General features: G+C 40.9%; 1 protein-coding gene across 1 annotated transcript; it reads left to right on the top strand.

Annotated features, from left to right (window-relative positions):
* Positions 1 to 466: 466 nt before the first annotated feature.
* On the top strand, positions 467 to 20490 carry SNURF (SNRPN upstream open reading frame). The gene is made up of 3 exons (XM_047766863.1): positions 467 to 608; positions 15661 to 15756; positions 20352 to 20490. The coding sequence occupies exons 1-3, from the start codon at positions 595 to 597 to the stop codon at positions 20455 to 20457; spliced, it is 216 nt and encodes a 71-aa protein (XP_047622819.1). The 5' UTR covers positions 467 to 594; the 3' UTR covers positions 20458 to 20490.
* The last annotated feature ends 811 nt before the right edge of the window (positions 20491 to 21301 follow it).

The raw sequence follows: 21301 nt of genomic DNA, 5'->3' as shown, positions 1-21301 counted from the left end.
ATGGTAAAAGTTGAAACTAAACAAAAATCTAATTTCTCACAGACAAAAGGAGTTGAGAGACATGACTACTGAACATGATACTTATGTTATGTTGCAACAGGAAAGGACATGGGGTGGGGGGAATTTTCCTTTGAATAACGTATGGACTTTACAAAGTTCACAAAAAATAAATACCCAATTCCCACTCCCTTGAAAAGTACCACCCCCTTGGGTAGAAGTACTACTCCAATACTTAGTGCAATTCTAAGAGCCATTAACAGTAGGCTGGTGGTGGTCCCTAGAGCCCCCACTGTGAAGGACCCTGTGCTTTGACTCCTCAGGATCTTACGGTAAGTACCATCCCCCCACCTCCCCCCTCACCCCCAGTTTTTCCAGTTGGGTAGTGCCCGTGGCGCCTGCACTGCCGCAGCACCTCGCCACTGCGGCAAATACGCGCGCATGCGCGGCCAAACAGAAAGGAGGTAGGGGGAGGTTTGGTGCGGTTGCCGCGCCTGCGCTTGCAGATCTGTGGTGCCGCCGCGGCAAGAGCAGCGCAGAGTGGAGTGACCGCTGGAGATGCCTGAGGTTACTTTTTGAGGAGTGGCCAGCGGCGCAATGGAGCGGGCCAGGTCAGCCATGCGGGTGTCTTTTGTCAGAGACAACGTGGGGAAAATTTTTGTTTGTACGATATCCCAAGATTGCGGAACTTGGACTATTACGGTATTTACTGGGGATCTGGGCCCTCTGATTCTTTGTCTGGACGATGGGATAGGACACATTTTGGAGGCTAGGCTCTTGGCTGACCGTCCTCAGGTGGGATCCCGACCGTGTCTTGTGACGTCTTGTTTGGCCCATTTGCACCATCCCGTCCTGTCTTATGAGATCCTTTCTAGGGTGACCCTTTGTCCTTGGGGGTCCAGAGGGCATACATTCAGTGGCTGTGGTGCAAAACGCGGGGGAGGGTACACAGCTGGGAGTAATTGGTATCCACAGTGGTGGTTAGGGGGTGGCAGGTGGGGCATCCATGACGCGGGTGCATGTGGCAGCGGCAGGAACGGGTGTGGGGATCGCCAAGGTGGCAGTGAAATGGAGCGGGTAGCAGGGTGATGTGGAGGCTGTGGTGGGTGCCTGGAGATGATGGCAGAGATTATGGCAGGGTGGCTTGTGTTGCAGTGGTGTGGGGGCGGCGGGATGACTGCGATGACGGTGATGAGAAGGGCGACATGGTGGCAGTGGAGTCGGGAAGGGGTGGCGGTCTTGAGGATTGTCTGCCCAGACAGTGGTACCACCAGCACCTAAAAAGGAGGCAGAGGTGGAGGGGGGTGGCGGGGGCGTTGGGCGGGTGGAAGTGGCCGTTCTTTTGAAGAAAAGAGAGAATATTAAGTCGAGTTTGCACATTGAGGCAAAGGTCTTACTCTACCGGTAATCTGAGGAGGTGGCTGCGGAAATGTTCGGCCCTTAGTGTTCAACTCCTGATCCCTCCTGTCTGGCTTTGGTGTTACGATGAGGGATGTGATTTAGAGCCCTCTTACTGGATCTTGTGAGAGAACTGCCAGGTTCTGGGATGTAACACCCAGGGGCATCTCCTGTTTGCATTGATTTTATGTGTGTTTGGAATCGGATTTTCAAAGCCCAGCTTGGGAACACCCCGGGGGTCTGTTCCATGTCACGGGCCATTGTGCTGCAGGGTCAAGATGGCTGCTACTGCAGATGTGAAGATCTGCGCAGGCGCAGGCGCAGCAGGGTGGGGGTGGGGGCCGCCCTTTGCCCCCCCCCCTTTCCCCCTTTTTCCCACCTCCCTTCTCCCCTCACCTCTTTCCCCTGCCCCCATTCCTCCCCCCTCCCCCACATCCCTGACTCAGTGGTTAGGGGCGGCTGTGGCACTTCTGCCTGGCAGAAGTGTCAGCTGTACCCTCCCCAGTGCGCAGTGGTGGGGGGAGGAGACAGTCCTGGGTGGGTGGCTGCCGCAGCCCTGATGCTGCAGTAGGAAAGGTGTGGGTTTTGGGTGCGCAGGCTCAGCAAACATGACACCACCTACGCTGTGCGGTGGGCATGCAGCAGGGGAGGAGTTTTGCGCTGCCTCACCCATCACTTGTGTGCCCAATTCCTTCTCTGCTGTACTGCAGTGGGGTTGTAGAGGAAGGAGGAAGGACAGTTTTGCCGACCCTCTGCCTTGTGTTGACCCCACTCCCCGCCTGCTTCGTGACAGTGGAGAGGGTAAGGCGGTGAGGCCAGAGATTCGTATAGGGGGTGAGTTGTACATTATGTGCCTGGCTTCAGTGTCAGAGCACTTGCACTGCAACCCTGGTTTTCTGGGATGCAGAATGGAGAGGCGGGGGCCTGGAAACCAAGAAAGATGAGGGCATTCCAGGATCCATATAGGACAACCTCCATCACAGGAGGTTGCGTCAAACCTGCATCTTTTTCCATTTTTATAGATTGTTCCTAGGTTGAATTGTGAGAAATCTTAATCGTTCACCATATCAAGTCGATGATACATTATCAAATAACCTTTTAGACAGCTCCCCTCCCTACAAACTTTTGATGTCAGCTTTTCAGATTATATAACTCAACAGTTCCGTCTACCATAATTATACAGTTGTGTCTATCATGTTTTTTTAATTAATTTTTTGTTTCTCAATATCATATGCTTTGATCTTTGGATATTCTATTGATGATGACACCTTTGTAGATAATTTGCTTAAGGATGGATTGGGGCTTCTCTAGGGCTCCAGAAACTAAGAGCTATAAATTGATTGTGTTTGCTTAAGGAGAAAAGAGGAGAGAAAGTAGAATACCACAGGGCTGTACATGTGATTAATGGATGCTTGACTTTAATTAGATTTTTTTTTTTTGTCTTTTTAGGGCCACACCTGCAACATATGGAAGTTCCCAGGCTAGGTGTCGAATTGGAGCTGTAGCCTAAGCCACAGCCATTGCAACGCCGATCCCAGAGGTGTCTGCAACCTATGCCATAGCTCACAGCCATGCCAGATCCTTAACCCACTTAACAAGGCCAGGGGTCAAACCTGCGTCTTCATGGGGACTAGTCAGATCCGTTTCCATTGATCCACCAGAACCCTAATCAGGTTTTTAAGTTAATACTTTTGATCCATCATTTTTGAACTTGGAGCTGCTATGAATATATGGTGAGAAAGGATAGTTAATGCAATAACTATTCCTATATTCTGTATTTCACTAATTTGATTTTGGGGGGGGCATTTTAAAGGACATTCTTTGCATGTTTTTGATGTACTTGCCTTTGTTTTTTCCCCACCCATCATAAGCTGAACGCCTGGTTGTGTGCTGAGTTAGAATGTAATTAAGGAAAATGTTAATTCAGAAGCTTGGGAGGCATTGTTCTAGAATTGTTTTGTTTTCAAGTAGTTTGAAAAATAGGAGTCTGGTACTTTGCAATCCTTAATGATTTGCATCTTTTTTTCCTGCTTGTAGGAAAATACTGCTTCAAATGTGAACCTCTGATCACTTGGCACTTTACAAGATGAGTGTGCATCATCCTGGTCTGCCATTTTGTAGTCTTTGCCTCAGGCGCAGGGCCCAATATGGTGGACGTGTGGAAAGAGGTTTGAAGGTCCCTGTCCTTCCCAGTGAATAATTGGCTTAGTACCACAGCTTTTTGAGAATGGGGAGGGCACGTGAACCCCTCTTTAGAGAAAGGACAATTAGTTGACAAGCTGCTGTGTTGTTAAGGCACGGTTACTGACAGGTTTTGGTTTGTTTTATGTTACATTGGTTTCCCTAATCTGACCAGTGTTTTATCTTTGAGATATTTTCTCCATATACATTACATCTTTATTTCTACGTTTCCCTCTTCCTTTTAATATACGAAGATTTGTTTTTGACAAATTTTGTATTTAAGATGCTAAAGCCTATAAGTTAATCTCTAACCCTGCACTCTTCTATTTAGCTTTTAGGAAGAATCTTTGAAGCTGTAACTGAGCAGGGCCCTATGGGGCTCCTGGGCAGCAAACCTTTTCTGTGTCCTCCATTTCTTGTTCTTAGGAAATGGGTCTTACGCAGCCTCTCTGACCTTCCCTGAGTTACAAGGGGCAGGTTCAGACAGTTGCTTGTAGGGAAGGGGAGGGGATGCAAAGAAAAAGGAGGAACAGTCAGGAAACAGTAGTCCAGTCTTGGGGCAGGATTCTGGTTCCCTCCCAAGGGATACACATAACAATATAGGCACCTTATACATCTAAGAGAAATATTATATTCCTTATGCGTCTTTTAGAAATGATTGCTTTAAAACTGAACAGCTTAGAGTCCCTCCTTGTCCTTCTCCCTGGCTTAATTGCATCCTAAAAACAATCACCCCAAGCTAAAGATTAGGCACCCTGAGTATAATTGTCTGTGGGTTAAAGATTACTAGCACATGATGTTTTTAAGGAACTTTGTTAGTTTGTTCTGAACTCTGATCACTGTGCCCTTTTTACAAGTACTGTTATTCTAGGCAATAATCAAGAAGACCCCCATCATCACACTGAGGTCTCCTGACTCCAGTTTTGATGACTAAGATTCCCCTCAAGAAAGAAGAATGTATCTTTGTCCCAATCTCGATTCCTATCTGAAAACCTGTTTTTCTCCTTTTACCATAAAACTCGTTGCTGTTTTTCCCTGGGGGCGGGGGCACTCTTTCGGGCATTAGCCTACTGTGACCCTCCTTTGCCTGGAAAAGCAATAAAGCTATTTTTTCCTCCTTTACCCCTATACTCTGCATTTCAATTCTGTACCAGCAGACAGAAGCCAAATTTCAGCAACAAATTTTGGGGGCTCATCTGGGTTCTGCCTGTGGGCAGCCCCAAAAGCCTCTCGGCTTGATCGGATGCTCTGAGTTTTCTTTCTATTCCTGTCTCCCTTTGGATGAGTGGAGGGGTTGAAGGACACTTTTGGGGCCAGCCCTGAGCAGACCTGACTGGCTGTCTGGGGAGTTGGAACTCTGGGGCAGAAAAATGTTTGGAAGGAAAGGACCACCCCTTTGCTGCCTAAACTCCATTGGCCTTAGGGGAACTCCTTCCTTTCCCTCTGCTCTTGGAGACCCAAACTTCCCATTTTAAGAAACCTTTGACCCAGTAGTATTGGGGACGTCGAGATGCCTCTGCCAGCATCTTGGTAAATCCCCCTGCTTGCACTCCAAGGCCCCTTGGACCTTGTCCATTTGGCCCCTATTTGGGGATTTTCCTTTTAGGAGATTCCATTTGTAATTTTGTGACTTCCACTTGGCTGGTGAGGATTCCAGTTTTGCTTTCAGATTTGTGCGCAAGTATTTATTTCCTTCTGATGGTACCCTAGAAAAAAGGATTTTGACAGAGTTCTAGCCTAGGCCTCAGTTTTGCAAGCTAAGGAAAAACAAAGCCAATATGGGGAACATCTCTGAAATTCCATCATGCAGTCCCCTGGGGAAGATCACAAGCAGCTAGTCGTCTTAGAGCTATAAACTAATGACTGAGTTACTATGGCTTGTTTAGTTGGAAGGAACTGAGGCATCTGGGTTGAGTGTTTAGTTAAGAGGATGATCTAATGCTTTTCCTCATTTCAACTGCCTTAATGGAATTTGTTGGGATAAAGGTGAAAGTATTACATGAGAGCATTTGCTTCAAAGAAAAGGGGCAAGACTCCTGGCCAGTTAGTTTTCTCAGGTGACAGAAATTTAATTGGGGTGGTGGAGGATAAGTCCTCACACCAGGCAATAGTCCCATAGGGAAATCCACCTATTAATTAAAACCTGCTCAACTGGGGACTCAAATAAGAACTGGCCATTCAGGGATCTGAGCATCTGTGGGGTTCTATATGCCAATGGGAGATCAGAGACACGTAAGAGAGAGCTGAAGCAACTCTAGGATAAAACCTAGAGGAATTAAGCTCTCAAGCAGCACAATGGCCCACCGCACAATGTCATTAGTGAACTTTATCCCTGAGAAATTCAATTTTAAAATGGGAAATAGTCTCAAACAGAAAAATGAAGAGCACCAGAAATCCAGCTTCTAGCACCTCAGCCAGATTTATATGTGTGCAGGTAGCTACTTAGTTGAGTGTTTTGTTTTTCTTGTTTTTTTTTTTTTTTTTGGTCTTTGTCTTTTTAGGGCTGCACCTGAGGGATATGGAGGTTCCCAGGCTAGGGTCCTAATCAGAGCTATGGCTGCCAGCCTATGCCAGAGCCATAGCAATGCCAGATCCAAGCCGTGTCTGCAACCTACACCACAGCTCATGGCAACGCCGGATCCTTAACCCACTGAGCAAGGCCAGGGATCGAACCCGCAACCTCTTGGTTCCTAGTTGGATCCACTTCCGATGCGCCACGACACTCACATTAATTGAGTATTAAAGGAAGAAAATTCCTCTAAGAATACTCAAAATGGGCTCTTCTATTGTATATGCAGTTATTAGAGAAAGCTAACTTAGGGAAAAAAATCTTTTCACAATTCATAACTCTGGTGGGATATCCCTTCTTTGCTGTGTCTGACATCCCAAACACTTGGGGTACTCGAGGACTAGCTCACCCACTGATGGACCAGACCCAGTGGTCACAGCCAGGACCCTTTGGTCCCTGGTCTCCTCCTGACACAGACGGCTGGCCAGAGTGCCCTGAGCAACAAGAGACTTTGTCAACCTTTTCCCCTTCTCTTCTCTCAAGCTAGCCTCTTTTCCTCCCTTTGAAACCTTTGAAGGCCCAAGATATTTCTGATTACTCTGTTGATTAGTACTTGTATCTGAAGCTTCTGTGTCCCTGTATGTTCTCTGAGAAACTACGACATTGAATTTAAGAAAATGTCTGATTAAAGACGACCATGCCTGTGTGAATTGTACTTTATGTTCTGTGTTGTCTTTTTTTTTTTTGTCTTTTTATGGATGCACCTGTGGCATATGGAGGTTCCCAGGCTAGGGGTCTAATCCGAGCTGTAGCCACTAGCTACGCCAGAGCTGCAGCAACTCGGGATCCAAGCCATGTCTGTGACCTACACCACAGCTCATGGTAAGACTCGATCCTTAACCCACTGAGCAAGGCCAGGGATTGAACCTGCAACCTCACCGTTCCTAGTCAGAATCGTTAACCTCTGCACCATGATGGGAACTCCTCAAAACTTATTTATAAACTACTGAGTTGTATTTGTAATATCTGACTCATGACCAAGCTTTAGAAAATTAAGCCATGAAATCTGTATGTTTTTATGTGCATCATATGTCCTAACTTTGGTATGGTTTTATTAAAAATTAAATGTAAATGAGATCTATTTAATTGGCTTAAAGTAAATTAAACGCATATATAAATTCTCATAATACGAAAGGGAATTAACCAGAATTAATTTTAGTTTTGTGTGAACTAGTAAATATTCAGTATTGAATTAAAATCTTGTGTTAGAATTAAAGTTTGTTGATCCAATTAATATAGACATGTTTTTAGAGTTATCAACATTAAGTATAATACCTTACTATATCTAGGTTTAATAGAAGTCAAATGAGACACTGAGACATCAGTTACCAAAAAGAGAAACTGTGAGGGTATTTAGGACTAGTCGTATGTTCAGTGCCACCCTGAGATGTTCTCTATAGAGAAACATGTCTTTAGAAATTAGAAAAGACAGTCCATGTTACTTTAGAAAAGTAGGGTATGTGTGCCTTCACTAAAGAAGGAATGAGGAATGGAATTGCATTTCATTAAGAAAAAAGAAAGATAGTCTGTCTTGTAGCTTTTTGCTCTGGATGGAAAAATAAGGGACAGACTAGTATGGATACAGAAAGTGATGCAAGATGTGTGGGAAGTGGACATTGAGAAAAGAATTTGTGCATAATAGGGACTAAGTTTAGAATAAATTTAATTGACTAAATTTATTTTATTTTATTGTCTTTGGTCTTTTTAGGGCTGTACCCTCGGCATATGCAGGTTCCCAGGATAGGGGTCTAATTGGAGCTGTTGCTGCCGGACTATACCAGAGCCACAGCAATGCCAGATCTGAGCCATGTCTGCAATCCACACCACAGCTCACGGCAACACTGGATCCTTAACCCACTGATCAAGGCCAGGGATTGAACCTGCAACCTCATGGTTCCTAGTCGGATTTGTTTCTGCTGTACCACGACAGGAACTCCTAATTGACTAAAGTTATTTTAAAAGTAAGCTGGTGCAAAACTTGAATTTGGCTTTTTTCTCTGTCTGCTAAGAGAACAACGTCTTCTTGGAATGCCACTTCTGACAACAGATTATGTGATATTCTTTGCCTTTAAGTGATATGTATTTGTTTTTGAGATCTCTTATAACTTTGTATTATCCACAGTGACCTATAATTCTGTCTGTTGAAATGTTTTTAATGAATTTCCTATCAAATACTAACTAAAGATTTTCTTGACTTCAGATAACTTTGGGATAGTTAAGAGAGCCCCTGAGGCATCCCAGAAGTCAGAGAGGGGGAGAGTTAAATTAACTAGGAAAATACATGGAGAGCATTATCAAATGAGTAATTAGCCTCCTCAGATTATACAGTATGATGTGTCAGTAGTAACCAAGTTTCTTTGTCAATTGGATTGTAATCAGATCTTGAATGTGCCTTTATAATTCTTTTGTCATTAAGGCAGTTAATGTTTTTACTCTGATGCCTTTGCAAAAATGCTTCCTCTTCAAGGAGGTCTATAGAAAGGACTTTTTGAAAAATACAAGTTCCTGATTTTCAGACCATAATTCTGAACTAGGCCTCTGCACTGGACTGGTCTATAGAGAGGACTGCTGACAAAATCATGCTCACATGGAGGAAAAACTACCAGGATGAGAAGATGACGACATCAAAAGTAGACAGCTGGCTCAAGATGCTGGACCTGACCTGTATGATGATTTATAATGTTTTCTTAAATGTTTGCATATGAATCAAAATTTTTTTCCATCAGGAGCATGATCCTATGTTAATTTTAAAAAAACAACCCAGTTGTTGGGTTGGTGGCCAATTACTTGTGTCTAGTATTTCTGGGTTACCTTGGTGGATTTCTCCTCTCCAAGGCTCTGATTGAATAACCCTTAGGAAATTTATTACCGGGTGGGATTTTCTCACCTGGCAAATTAATTGTTCTGACCCTGACCATAAATACAGATTTTCTTTTAGGGTCACTCAAACTCAGAACACTGAGCTAAGTCTCAATCAACAACTGTAACCTCCTGTTGATTAGAAGGGAACCTCCCACAGTTGTGGGATGGATTTATGTGGTTAACACCAGGCTATGGCCATTTAAGTTTAAAGGCTCCTGTATGTTGGGAACAATTAAATCATACTAAGAATAATCAGCCTAGCCTAGTAACATTAAGAAAATAGGCCAGGTGCCTTATGAACAATACCTACATATTATTAACCTTAGAGATAGTGACTGGTATGGAACAGACTGGGTCAGAGGACCAGAGATTCACTTGGTTGTACCTAATGGAACTCAGTGAATTTGTAGTACTAATTTATGGCCTTCACTACCACCAGGCTGGATAGGAAAAAGTACTCTAGGACCCCCTTGGACTCAAGGTCCTATACATAACAACTTAAAAAATGACCCTGACCAAATCTATAAGTGCAATGGGTCAAGAAATCTGTATTCTGCTAGTATGACAACTTAGCAGCTATTTTTGTATTGTCAGTGGAATTGGAGCCTGTAATCAGCCACACCAAAATCTTAAGGAACTTCACTCAACATATTTTAAATGGTAGGAACCAGGCTATTAATTTACTGAATTCTGAGGTTCTATGTTGCCTGAAGGGACATTTTCCCTAATCTTGACAACATATTCTAAAACTTGTTTGGAGTAGGAAGCTATTGGCTTAAATATTTACTTATAACTCTATTAGCTATATTGCTTGTATTTTGCCTGTCTTATGAGATTATTGTTGCTATATTACCAAATGTGTGACTGAGCCTCCAAGAAAAGTAATTGACTAGGTTACTTGAAGCAGTTAAATATATCCTTTTTTTTTTTTTACTAGATCTATGATTATAATAATGTAACTCTAGGTATGGGAAGATGCAACAAGAGGGAATATTTTTCTGGACCATAACAGACTAGTAAGATAGGTGGTCCAGAGATTTTACTACTGTAATAAGGCCTATTCCAGTAATAGCACATTGGGTGGCCTAATAGCAAAATCTTTGCCAGACCTGGGAATGAGCATTCTTAGCATTGTGGGACAAAATGGTCATGAAACAGCTCCCAAAACTATGGTGGAATTCATGACCATGAGGAAGCCTTGTGAACTGGAGATTGGCACTTGCCATCTGCCTCTACATGGATCGAGCCATGAACCACTGTAGCTTCTGACTTTAAACACCCCCTCAAAGTGCTCAGGGTGGAAATCAGCAGTGAGGCACTCTGTGCTCTGGGGGAACTGGCAGAACAGGTCTTTAGACTTTTAGATATTTTCAGGGGAATATTTTGAGAGCCCAATTCTTGTATCTCCTTGTATCTAGAAAAGCACTAAAATCATTAACAGTGATATCTGCCTTGGCCATCAAGGAAAATACTATTAAAAATGGAGTAGCTGTGGTTCAGACATCCAGAGTAATGCTGAGGGCATTAGGATAGTGTTTGAGACAATGCCTTGTATTACTGAGAACTCTCTGAGCTGTGTCAGTCTTGGAATGCCACCAGCCATTCTTAAAGCAATGTTTGCTGGCAGCTGGTCGCTGCAACCTTATGGCTTCAAGGAATCTTCTTCTAACTATTAAATTTGTAGTCAATGAAATTGCTTTAGATGAGACATTAGCAGGGAAAAAGGAAATAGCCAGTGGCCAATAGTTCATGTTATATATATGTCAGTGCCACATTGAAAGATAAAAATCTACTTAGAAGTAGACAACTGGCTACCTGGCTACAAGGTTCCCCAAAGTGACAGTTCTAGACTGGGTTTTGGGCTAATGCTTCTGAATTCTCAGGCAGTGAGGTCTATTTTGTCTGTTAAAGCTCCAGTTGTCGTCACTCCTACTTCTTACTGGGCCTTTTGGCACCTGAATGGTCAAGGAATTGAGATCATAATTATATGAAACTCAGATCCAGGACTTGGAACTCAGGAATTTTTCTAATTTGATGTCCTTTCCCCAAATTGAGGCAGGACTAAGCCCCATTTTAGTAGGAAGTAGCCAGAGCGCTTGTCGCATTCCCTGGAAGACTTGGGAAAAGCTAAAACTTAAGTCCCACTAAGACTGAATACTTTTGCCAAGTTTGTGATTAACATCTCTGTGCAAAATAATTATTTCCTTTATTGCTCAACACCTGTTCTCAAGAAAAGGGGTGAATGTAACCGAGCAGGACCCTCTAGGGCTCCTGGGCACAAAAAGCCTTTTTGGTGTCCCCCATTTCTTGCTCTTTGGAAATGGGCCTCATTCAGCCACCATGACTTTCCTTGAGTTCCAAGGGGAAGGTTCAGAGAGTTGGTGATCAGTGAAGGAAGGGGATGCAAAGAGTAGGGAGGAACAGTCAAGAAACAATAATCAGGACTTGGTGCAGGATCCTGGTTCCCTCCCAGGGGACACATAAAAATATAGGCATCTTATATACTTAAAAGTTTTATTCCTTTGAATGCTTTAAAACTGAACAGCATAGGGAGTTCCCATCGGGGCTCAGTGGAAATGAATCTGACTAGCATCCATGAGGACACTGGTTCGATCCCTGGCCTCACTCAGTGGGTTAAGGATCTGGCGTTGCCTTGAGCTGTGGTGTAGGTAGCAGATATGGCTCAAAAATTGCCTTGCTGTGTCTGGTGTAGGCCAGCGGCTACAGCTTGGATTCAATCCCTAGCCTGGGAACCTCCATATATCACAGGTACAGCCCTAAAAAGACAAAAAAAAAAAAAAAAAAAAACACCACCACCAACAACAAAAAAAAATGAACAGCTTAGAATCCTTCCTTGTCCTTCTATCTGGCTTAATTGCACCCTAGTTTATTACCCATAAACTAAAGATTAGGCACCCTGAGGGAGTTCCCCTTGTGGCACAGTAGAAACAATCCCACTAGTATCCCTGAGGCTGCAGGTTCCATACCTGGGCTTGCTTAGTGGGTTAGGGATCTGACATGTCTGTGAGCTGTGGTGTAGGTTGCAGATGTGGAGCAGATCTGGTGTTACTGTAGCTGTGGTGTAGACTGGCAGCTATAACTCTGATTTGACCCCTAGCCTGGGAACTTCCATATACCACGGGTGCAGCCCTGAAAAGCAAAAAAAAAAAAAAAAAGATTAGGCATGACTGCCTAATCCTGAGCATGACTGCCTGTGGGTTAAACATTATCATTAGCACATGATGTTTTTCAGGAACTTTCCTAGATTGTTGATCCCTTTTCAATATGCCCTTTTCACAAGTACTTTTATTCTAGGCAATAACCCAGAAGGCCACAATAATGATCATACAGAGATCTCCTGAGTCCAGCTATGATGACTAAGATTCCCCCGAAGAAAGAAGAATGCATGTTTGTCCCAATCCTGATTCCTATCTGAAAATCCGCTTTTCTCCTTTTTACTTTAAAACTCTTTGCAGTCCTTTCCAGTGAGGGGCACAGTCTTTAGGGCATTAGCCTGCTAGGACCCTCTTTGCCTAGCAAAGCAATAAAGCTGTTCTTTTCTTATTTACCCAAAAGTCTGTCTCTGCATTTCAATTGTGCACCAACAGAGAGGATGAATTTTGGCAACAAAGCCAGCAGGATATGAGTGCTGCCTCATCATGACATGATCCTTCTTTAGTGTACATTAGGACTTTATTGCTGGTGCTGTCTCTCCCCTCCAGTTTTGTGGCCCCATAGACAGGAAGTTTGAGTGATAATTGTTGAGGTTTGGGGCGGCATCCTTCACTAATAAAGGTTGGGCAGGGAAGGTTATTTCTTTTTATTTGCTGTTCCTGAATGCTGGATGGTTCAGAATTCTGATTCCACAGGGTTTGTTTTTGGAACACTGACTTTCTTATGTTTGTGGGAAGATCACAGGCTGGGACTCAAATTGTGTTTATTTTTATTTTTAATTCTTTATGCTTTTTACAGTTTTGCTTTTTAGGGCCACACCTATGGCATATGGAAGTTCCCAGACTAAGGGTCAAATTGGAGCTGTAGCTGCTGGCTTACACCAAAGCCACAGCAATGCCAGATCCAAGCTGCATCTGCAACCTATACCATAGCTCATGGCAATGCCAGATTCTTAACCGACTGAGTGAGGCTAGGGATTGAAACTGTGGTCTCATGGATGCTAGTCAAGTTCATTTCTGCCAAGCCACGAGGGAACTCCTCTTGAGCTTTTTTAACTGAGTTTTTATTAAGTTTTTTTTTTGGGGGGGGAGGAATAAGGTGTCTTAAATATTTGATAGAATATTAGGCAGTAAGGATAAATATGGTGTGATCTCATATTTTGCCTTTAAGTATATTTCCAGATGAGTATTATTTTTTAATGAAAGTGATTTTTGAGCACAAAAGTAACATTGTGTACATATAATGACATTTTTTTCCCTTAAATACATAACTATGAAATGTTGGCTTCTGAGTTGTGAAATGCACTTAGTGTGTGTTTGGAACAAACTTCAGTATTTTCAAAATTGCAAGTAACTTTTAAGACTTAGAAAATTGAATAAAATATCTTTGTATGCAGTTTTGTTTTTTTTTTTTCCTCAAATGAACTCAGGACTGAGTAGCTACAAAGAACTGAAAATTATTTCTTGTGGGAGGATAATGAGGCATTCTTAATTATACTATTAGGTTAATCAATAAATGAGTGGTGGTTTCATTGTTTCTGGTTTGCTGGTAGGAACATTTATGGTCAAGTTTGTGTGGTTTTATTTCTTTTTTTTGGGGGGGGGAGTTCTTTGGTCTTTCTAGGGCCACACCTGCAGCACTCCAGGGCCACCTGGAGGTTCCCAGGCTACAGGCCCACTCAGAACTGTAGCCGGCCTACACCATAGCTCACCTTAACTCTGGATCCTTAACTGAGCGAGCCTGCGTCCTCATGGATGCTAGTCCGCTTCGCTAGCCTCTGAGCCACGACTGGAACTTCTATGTGGTTTTATTTCATTTCAGCTAGGAGTTCACAGCATACTTAATATTCTTAAGACGTGCAGAGGTTGTAGCACTTTGCATTTTTACTAGCAGTTTCTCCATATCCTACTGCTGGTGTGATGTATGGAGCCTCATGTTTGTGGTTTTGATTTGCATTTTTAGTGATGCTAATTGGCATCTTTTCATGTGCTAACCAAAGCAGTCTTCTCAAATCCTTTATCCATTTAAAAGTTTTGACATTCTATTATTGAGTTATAAGAGTTCTTTACATATTCTGAATACAAGACTTATCAGCTCTATGATTTGCATATGTTTTCTCCCATTAGCTAGTTGTTTTTCACTTTCTTAATAGTTTCTTTCGAAGCAAAAGCTATTTAATTTTTGAAGAAATACTGTTTATGAATCCCTCCCTTAGGGACTTTAGGTGTCCTATCTAAGAAACCATTGCCTAATCTGAGGTCAAGGAGATTAGCCCATTTAAAACTCTAATGTATGATTTTTAAAAAAATGGTCTTTGGAATTCCCATCGTGACTAGTGTCCATGGGGTCACAGTTTCGTTCCTGGGCTTCACTCGCTGGGTTAAGGATCTGGCATTGCCATGAGCTGTTGTGTAGGCCACCAGCTGTAACTCTGATTTGACCCCTAGTCTGGGGGAACCTCCATATACCTTGGGCGTGGCCCTAAAAAGACAAGATAAAAAAAAAAAAAGGTCTTTGCTCCTGTTTGATTACAACATAAAAGTTTATGAAGCAGTAAAACAATTTGAGGTTATTAAGCTCTTTTGATTTACTATGCATAATCAAAAGAAACATGAATTCTAAAATAGCAAGTGTTCAGGGAATTATCTTTCAGGTTGTGTCTGTGTCCTTTGAATTCTACCTTTGAAATATTACATTGTATGACTTTTGTAAAATGACTTTCCTTCTTTCCTTTCTGATTTGACATTTAAAAATTTAATTTTAGGAGTGGTTCCTGTTGTTTCTAAGCCGGACAAGCCAAGTAGGGGATTTAATATTCAGGCCCCTTGAGCAGCCATTTTGTGAGCTGTTCTGCAGATTATAATATGGCAGTGGTGATGCTTTCTTTTTTTTTTTTTTCTCTTAAGCATTCTTTTTGTTTCTTCTTTTGGAAATCCCAAGAAGCGTTTGCACAGAGATTGGTTAAATAGACATTTTTTTAATTCAAATTTTATTCCATTATACGAAATGATCTATCATAAAATATTTTGCAAACCATTCTTAGAATAAGTATTGCTGTTTTTCAGGGGTCTGTAGGTATAGGAAGTATATCTCTATATAAATACATCTTTGTAAGTGTATAGTTTAATATCTGCATATGTGAATACAATATGTATTCCTGTGAATATGTATTTTTGCTTAATTTTTTGATATTTCCCCCCCTTCAAATTTTCTGATATACAGATGATATGAAAGGAAAAAAGCAGTTTTAGGATAGTTTCCAACTCTTTGAGGATAAAGACCTTCTAATATTTCTATTTCACCTTTTTTTTCAGTTTTATTGATATAATTGACATACATTGCTGTACCTTCTTTAAGTTAGATTATGGGCACTTAGAAAAATTCCATCATATAAAATATAGTTCTAAAAATGACCTTTAAATAAATGGTTATTTCCTAAATTAATGAAGTTTATGAAACAAATCCTCTTTCTGATTCAGGGACCGCTTACACCTGAGACGGACCACAGAACAGCACGTACCAGAAGTGGAAGTCCAAGTCAAACGTAGAAGGACAGCTTCACTGAGCAACCAGGAGTGAGTACAATCAGGGTTGAGAACCAATTTAGGGCAGAATCCATTTTCAGATACACAACATAATTTCTTAAAATCGGGATAGAAATGAATGTAATCAAAGAAGCATGAACATATTATATATATGTGTATATATAATATATACAAATTTCCTATTTTTCCAGACATGTGTAGGTGGGTGTTATCTTCAAAAAAAATTCAACTTTCAACATACTTACATTAAAATTATTCCATGCTTTTTCTCTCTCTTTTTTTTTTTTTTGGTGTTTTTAGGGCTGCACCCCCGGCATATGGAAATAACCAGGTCATTACCACTGAGTCACAGTGGGAACTCATACTAAAATTACTCCTGCTTTGTTATTTATGTTATTAGTAGATCACTTTTTCTGTACTTGAAAAATATTCCATACATTGAAGAGATGTTAATTTTTTTTTTGTCTTTTCTGCTATTTCTTGGGCTGCTCCCAAGGCATATGGAGGTTCCCAGGCTAGGAGTCGAATCGGAGCTGTAGCCACTAGCCTACGCCAGAGCCACAGCAACTCGGGATCCAAGCCGCGTCTGCAACCTACACCACAGCTCATGGCAACGCCAGATCCTTAACCCACTGAGCAAGGCCAGGGATCGAACCTGCAACCTCATGGTTCCTAGTCGGATTCGTTAACCACTGAGCCACGACGGGAACTCCAAGATGTTAATTTATATGTTCATGCTTGCTTTGTAATATTTAGTTTTTATTTTAACATATATCCAGTTAAAAATTTAAAATATATACATTTTCCCTTCCTTTATTTGGGAATATGAACACACCCCCACACACATGAACTAGTGTTTAAAATTTTGGTTTCCAGAAGGGACTTTTCAATAAAAATCTATGAACATCTCTAAAGACCTGATACACACCAAGTATACTTCAATCTTAAGAATTTTATCCTTAAGATGAATATTGATAGTGTCAGTGAGTAGCATTCTTTTTTTACCTAAAGCTGTTAAGTTACTCTTCAAAATTATAGGTCTTAATATTGTTTGAATACAACCTGTTTTTAAAACACTTTTTGCTTTTTAGGGCTGCACCTGTGGATTTGGAAATTCCCTGGCTAGGAGTCGAATTGGAGCTACAGCTGCTGGCCTACATCACAGCCATAGCAATGCGGGATCCAAGCTGCATCTGCCACCTACACCAAAGATCATGGCAATTCTAAATCCTTGACCCATTGAGTGAGACCAGGTATTGAACCTGCATCCTCATACTACTTGGAATAGTTACCACTGAGCCACAATGGGAAATTCCATAACACACATAGTTTTCACATAAAAGGGAGTATATGCTTCAAGAACCTACTAGTCCATTCCACTAACTTTCCCAGAGATAATCTTCAGGTACTGTGATCTCTGTCATTTCAGACCTTTTCTTGTGCATTCATGTGTGCACACACATGGGATGGGAGGAAGCATATTTGTGATTTGTTTGCATACATTATTAGATTTATTCTGTTACAGTATGCCTTGGGGTTCTTTCCATGTCAGTGAGTATAAATCTATCTTATTTTACAAATTTGCAGAGTATGGTCTTTGTAATAATATATTAATCATTAGGTTCCAGATGGATATTAAGGTTGCTTGTATTTCTTAGTTGTTACGGTGACTATAAGAGCAGTTTATCTCAATATTACATTTGCCCCTTGAACAATGAAGGAGATTGGGGGTCTGACCCCCCACACACACACAAAGGTAAAAATCCCCATGTATATTTTTGAGTGTCCCCAACTTTAACTACTAATACCCTATTGTAGACTAACAGCCTTACTGATAATGTAAACAGTTGATTAACACATTATATTACATGTGTCTATATATTTCAATGCATTCATGACATATTTATTTTTTTTAGTATTTCTAGGCTCTGCAGTTTATCTGCAAGTTTTTTCAAATTGTAACAAACCTCCAAACATTTTTCCAATATAGCTACTCATTTCACACCCGTGTTCAACTATAGGTAATATTTGTTTGCATTTTTTTACACTATTTCAAATCTAAAGCTTTTGAAAGAATTTGTTGTAAAAAAAAAATGAGTGTAGTATTTTGTGTCTTTATTTTTTTTGTTTGCCTTTTTGTTTTTTTGGCCCTACCCATGGGATGTGAAAGTTTCTGGACCAGGGATCAAACCTAGGCTGTAGCAACAGCCTCTGCCTCTGAAGTGATACTTGATCCCCAACCCACAGCACCACAAAAGAAACTCCAATTTGCTCATTTTCATATGTGGATAACTTTCAGTATATTAGTACATTTTAAACTTTGGATGAGGCTAAAGATTTCTCTATTTTCCTATATTTATCTTTTTTTTTGTCTTTTTTTTTTTGCTATTTCTTGGGCCGCTCCTGCGGCATATGGAGGTTCCCAGGCTAGGGGTCTAATCAGAGCTGTAGCCACCGGCCTATGCCAGAGCCACAGCAATGCGGGATCCGAGCTGCGTCTGCAACCTACACCACAGCTCACGGCAACGCCGGATCGTTAACCCACTGAGCAAGGCCAGGGATCGAACCCGCAACCTCATGGTTCCTAGTCGGATTCGTTAACCACTGCGCCACGACGGGAACTCCCCTATATTTATCTTACTTATTTTTCAGAGTTCATTATTGCCTTTTACATTTTTGCTTTTTTGCAGAGAGAGTATTTTTATTTTATTTTGTTTTTTACTTTTAGGTTTTTATCTTATTTTTTCCTTTTCTGGCTGCACCTATTGCATATGGAAGTTCTTAGGCAAGGAGTTGAACTCACCACAGCAGCAGCCTGGGCCACTGCAGTGACAATGTTGAGTCCTTAACCTGCTGTGCCACAAAGGGACTCCAAAACGGAGTAGTTTATGGATATTATATATTCTGTGTTTTGTAATAGGTATTTGCTTATTAATGTTTACATGGTAAAGTCTTTTTTTCCCTGTAAGTCTTTTGTAACCTCAGAGTTTTTGAAAGTGCCATAATCCACCCCCCAAATCTCTAGAAATTTCTTGAAGTAGTTTGAAGTTTGTGGTAGAGGGTATGGGTAGAGGGGATTTCTTATGGGAGGATCTCTGTTAGTGGGTAAATGCTGTATCATTTTTTGTATTTTATTGGATAGTTTATCCTATGCAGCATCAATGTGGACCTGTATAACAGGCGATTACATCCTAATCTTGTAAAAGCCTGTTTTAGGGGTGATTAATTTGTCCATATCTATGGAAACATTTTGTTGCTTTTGGAAAAGAAATAATTTCATTTTCCTGATCTCTGTTTTATATATAACATATAAATATCACAGGGTACTGTACTAGGGGAAGAATATGAGAGGAGTTTTGAGTTAGGGAAATAGTGTAATTTCTCCAGCCATCTTTCTGTACTTCAAGAGTAAGTGGATTATAGGAACAGATAAGCAATATTGATATTTTCTTAAGCCCAGCCCCTGTAATAAGCCATCTTATTTGCATTAACTCTGATTAATGATCTAAGGGACCCAATGTGACTGACAAAGACACTCCTATCACTTGTTAAATCTCTGTGGTTCCTCCTAGGAACCATGGACAAAAAGTCTGGCATAATTCTTTATTAGATAGTATTTAAAAAGTTATTTAGGAGTTCCCGTTGTGGCACAGTGGTTAACTAATCCCACTAGGAACCATGAGGTTGCAGGTTCGATCCCTGGCGTTGCTCAGTGGGTTAAGGATCTGGTGTTGCCATCAGCTGTGGTGTAGGTCACAGACACAGCTCAGATTTGGCGTTGCTGTAGCTCTGGTATAGGCCAGCATCTACAGCTCCGATTAGACCCCTAGCCTGGGAACCTCCATATGCCAAGGGAATGGCCCTAGAAAAGGCAAAAAGACCAAAAAAAAAAAGATCAATAAAAAGGTATTTAAAAACTACAGAAAATAGTGGAAAATCTTTTATCCCAGTCCCATTTTCATATCTGAGTGCTCTTGAACATTATCTTACTTTAGAACTTAATCAACAAGGGCAGAATTGCTGGTGATTGATTTTTTTTCTTCTCCCTGCTTGTCTTGTTAGCCAGCAACCTGTGTAACTTCCTCCATTTCTTCCTTATCCTCAGGATCAGATACACAGACAGATGACTGATAGGTAGGAGTATGATGAGTGCTTTTCTATAGAACTTTATACTAACTAATAAATGGTCAATAGACATAATTTGAAAGCCTTAATAGACTGGAAATTCTTTGTTTCAGGGAGTGACTTGGAAAGGATCAGCATGGATGACAGCCTTAATGTCTCACTGGAAATGCCTTAACAAATGCCCATCTCTTTCCCTAGGGGTTAAATAATTGTTTCCTGATTATAACATAGTAATGGATATTATACTGATGATACTTAACACAGAGCATTTTTCTTTTAAGTTCCTTGGTAGTACCCCCAAAATGGCATAAGTATCCTTCAGTTCCTTGTATATCTCTGTGTGGAGAGAGCCCCCTGATTATAGTTTTCTTCATAAGATGATGATAACATGCTCTGACCCAAAATTAGGATCCCCTTTAAAGGTCTGTATGTTTTCTTTCATATTGTTATCTGTATAGGCAAATGCCTTTTTATTTATATGTATTGTGCTTTTGTCATAGGTGTCAGCTGTATCTGAGGCGATCTCAGCAGCAGCAACTCCCTGTGGTGGATTTCCAAGCAGAATTGAGACAGGCATTCTTAGCTGAGACACCAAGGGGTGGTTAAAGCAGTATTGCAAAACACTCAAGGAGCTGATTCCAAGAGGAAAAAAAAATCAAAAAAACAGGTTAGATCTGATGAGGTAATGATCAAGAATAAAGAACTAATTAAAGAGTGGGGTGTTTGAAGGTCATTTAATTATATGGGATATGTTCAAAGGATTTTTTTTTTCCTTAAAGGCGTCATACAAACAAACACTGTAGAAAGTTTAAAAAATAGCAGCAGGGCATTAATGCTCTTAGCCTGATGCTTTGGTCACATATTACTTTCCTGACATTATAGTCCTTACTTTTTAGGTAGTTTTATTCATGTTTAACTTTTAGTGATTTTCAATTTAACTTATGAAAAATATTTCATTATAAATGGCTGCAGAACATCCTGCTAGTATGTTTTATGATTCCCTTTTGTGAGAGACTTAATTTGTTCAGCTGGTAGTTTGAACAAAGCATCAGTGAATTGCTTTCCATGAAACATTAGCTAGGATGATTTTCTTGGATATGCAGAAGTTAAATAACTTGAATCAAGGAATATAAAATTAAGGTACATTTTCTAAATTGTATCACAAATTATGTCTGTCGCCATAACAAGATATAACACCAGTTACTTTCACCTGCATTGGTTATTTTAATTACATATTATGTGTGTCTGTTGAAGTGTAAATACATATCACATCTATTAGCAAGCAAATGAGAAGCTAAATATTTTCCCATGCTTATTTACTAATTATTGTTTTTTGGTCTTTTTCCTCAATTTTTTAATGTATATGAATCAGCAGAAAATGTAATATAGCTATTATCCATGATTTTTCAAGTGATACAGATTTATTTATAGTCTGTATTTTGGTTGCTTA

Source organism: Phacochoerus africanus, chromosome 2 (genome assembly GCF_016906955.1).
Source record: "Phacochoerus africanus isolate WHEZ1 chromosome 2, ROS_Pafr_v1, whole genome shotgun sequence".
In the NCBI taxonomy this organism is placed as follows: domain Eukaryota; kingdom Metazoa; phylum Chordata; class Mammalia; order Artiodactyla; family Suidae; genus Phacochoerus; species Phacochoerus africanus.
Note: the sequence above shows the minus strand (reverse complement) of the source record. Positions and strands in the feature narration are given on the sequence as shown.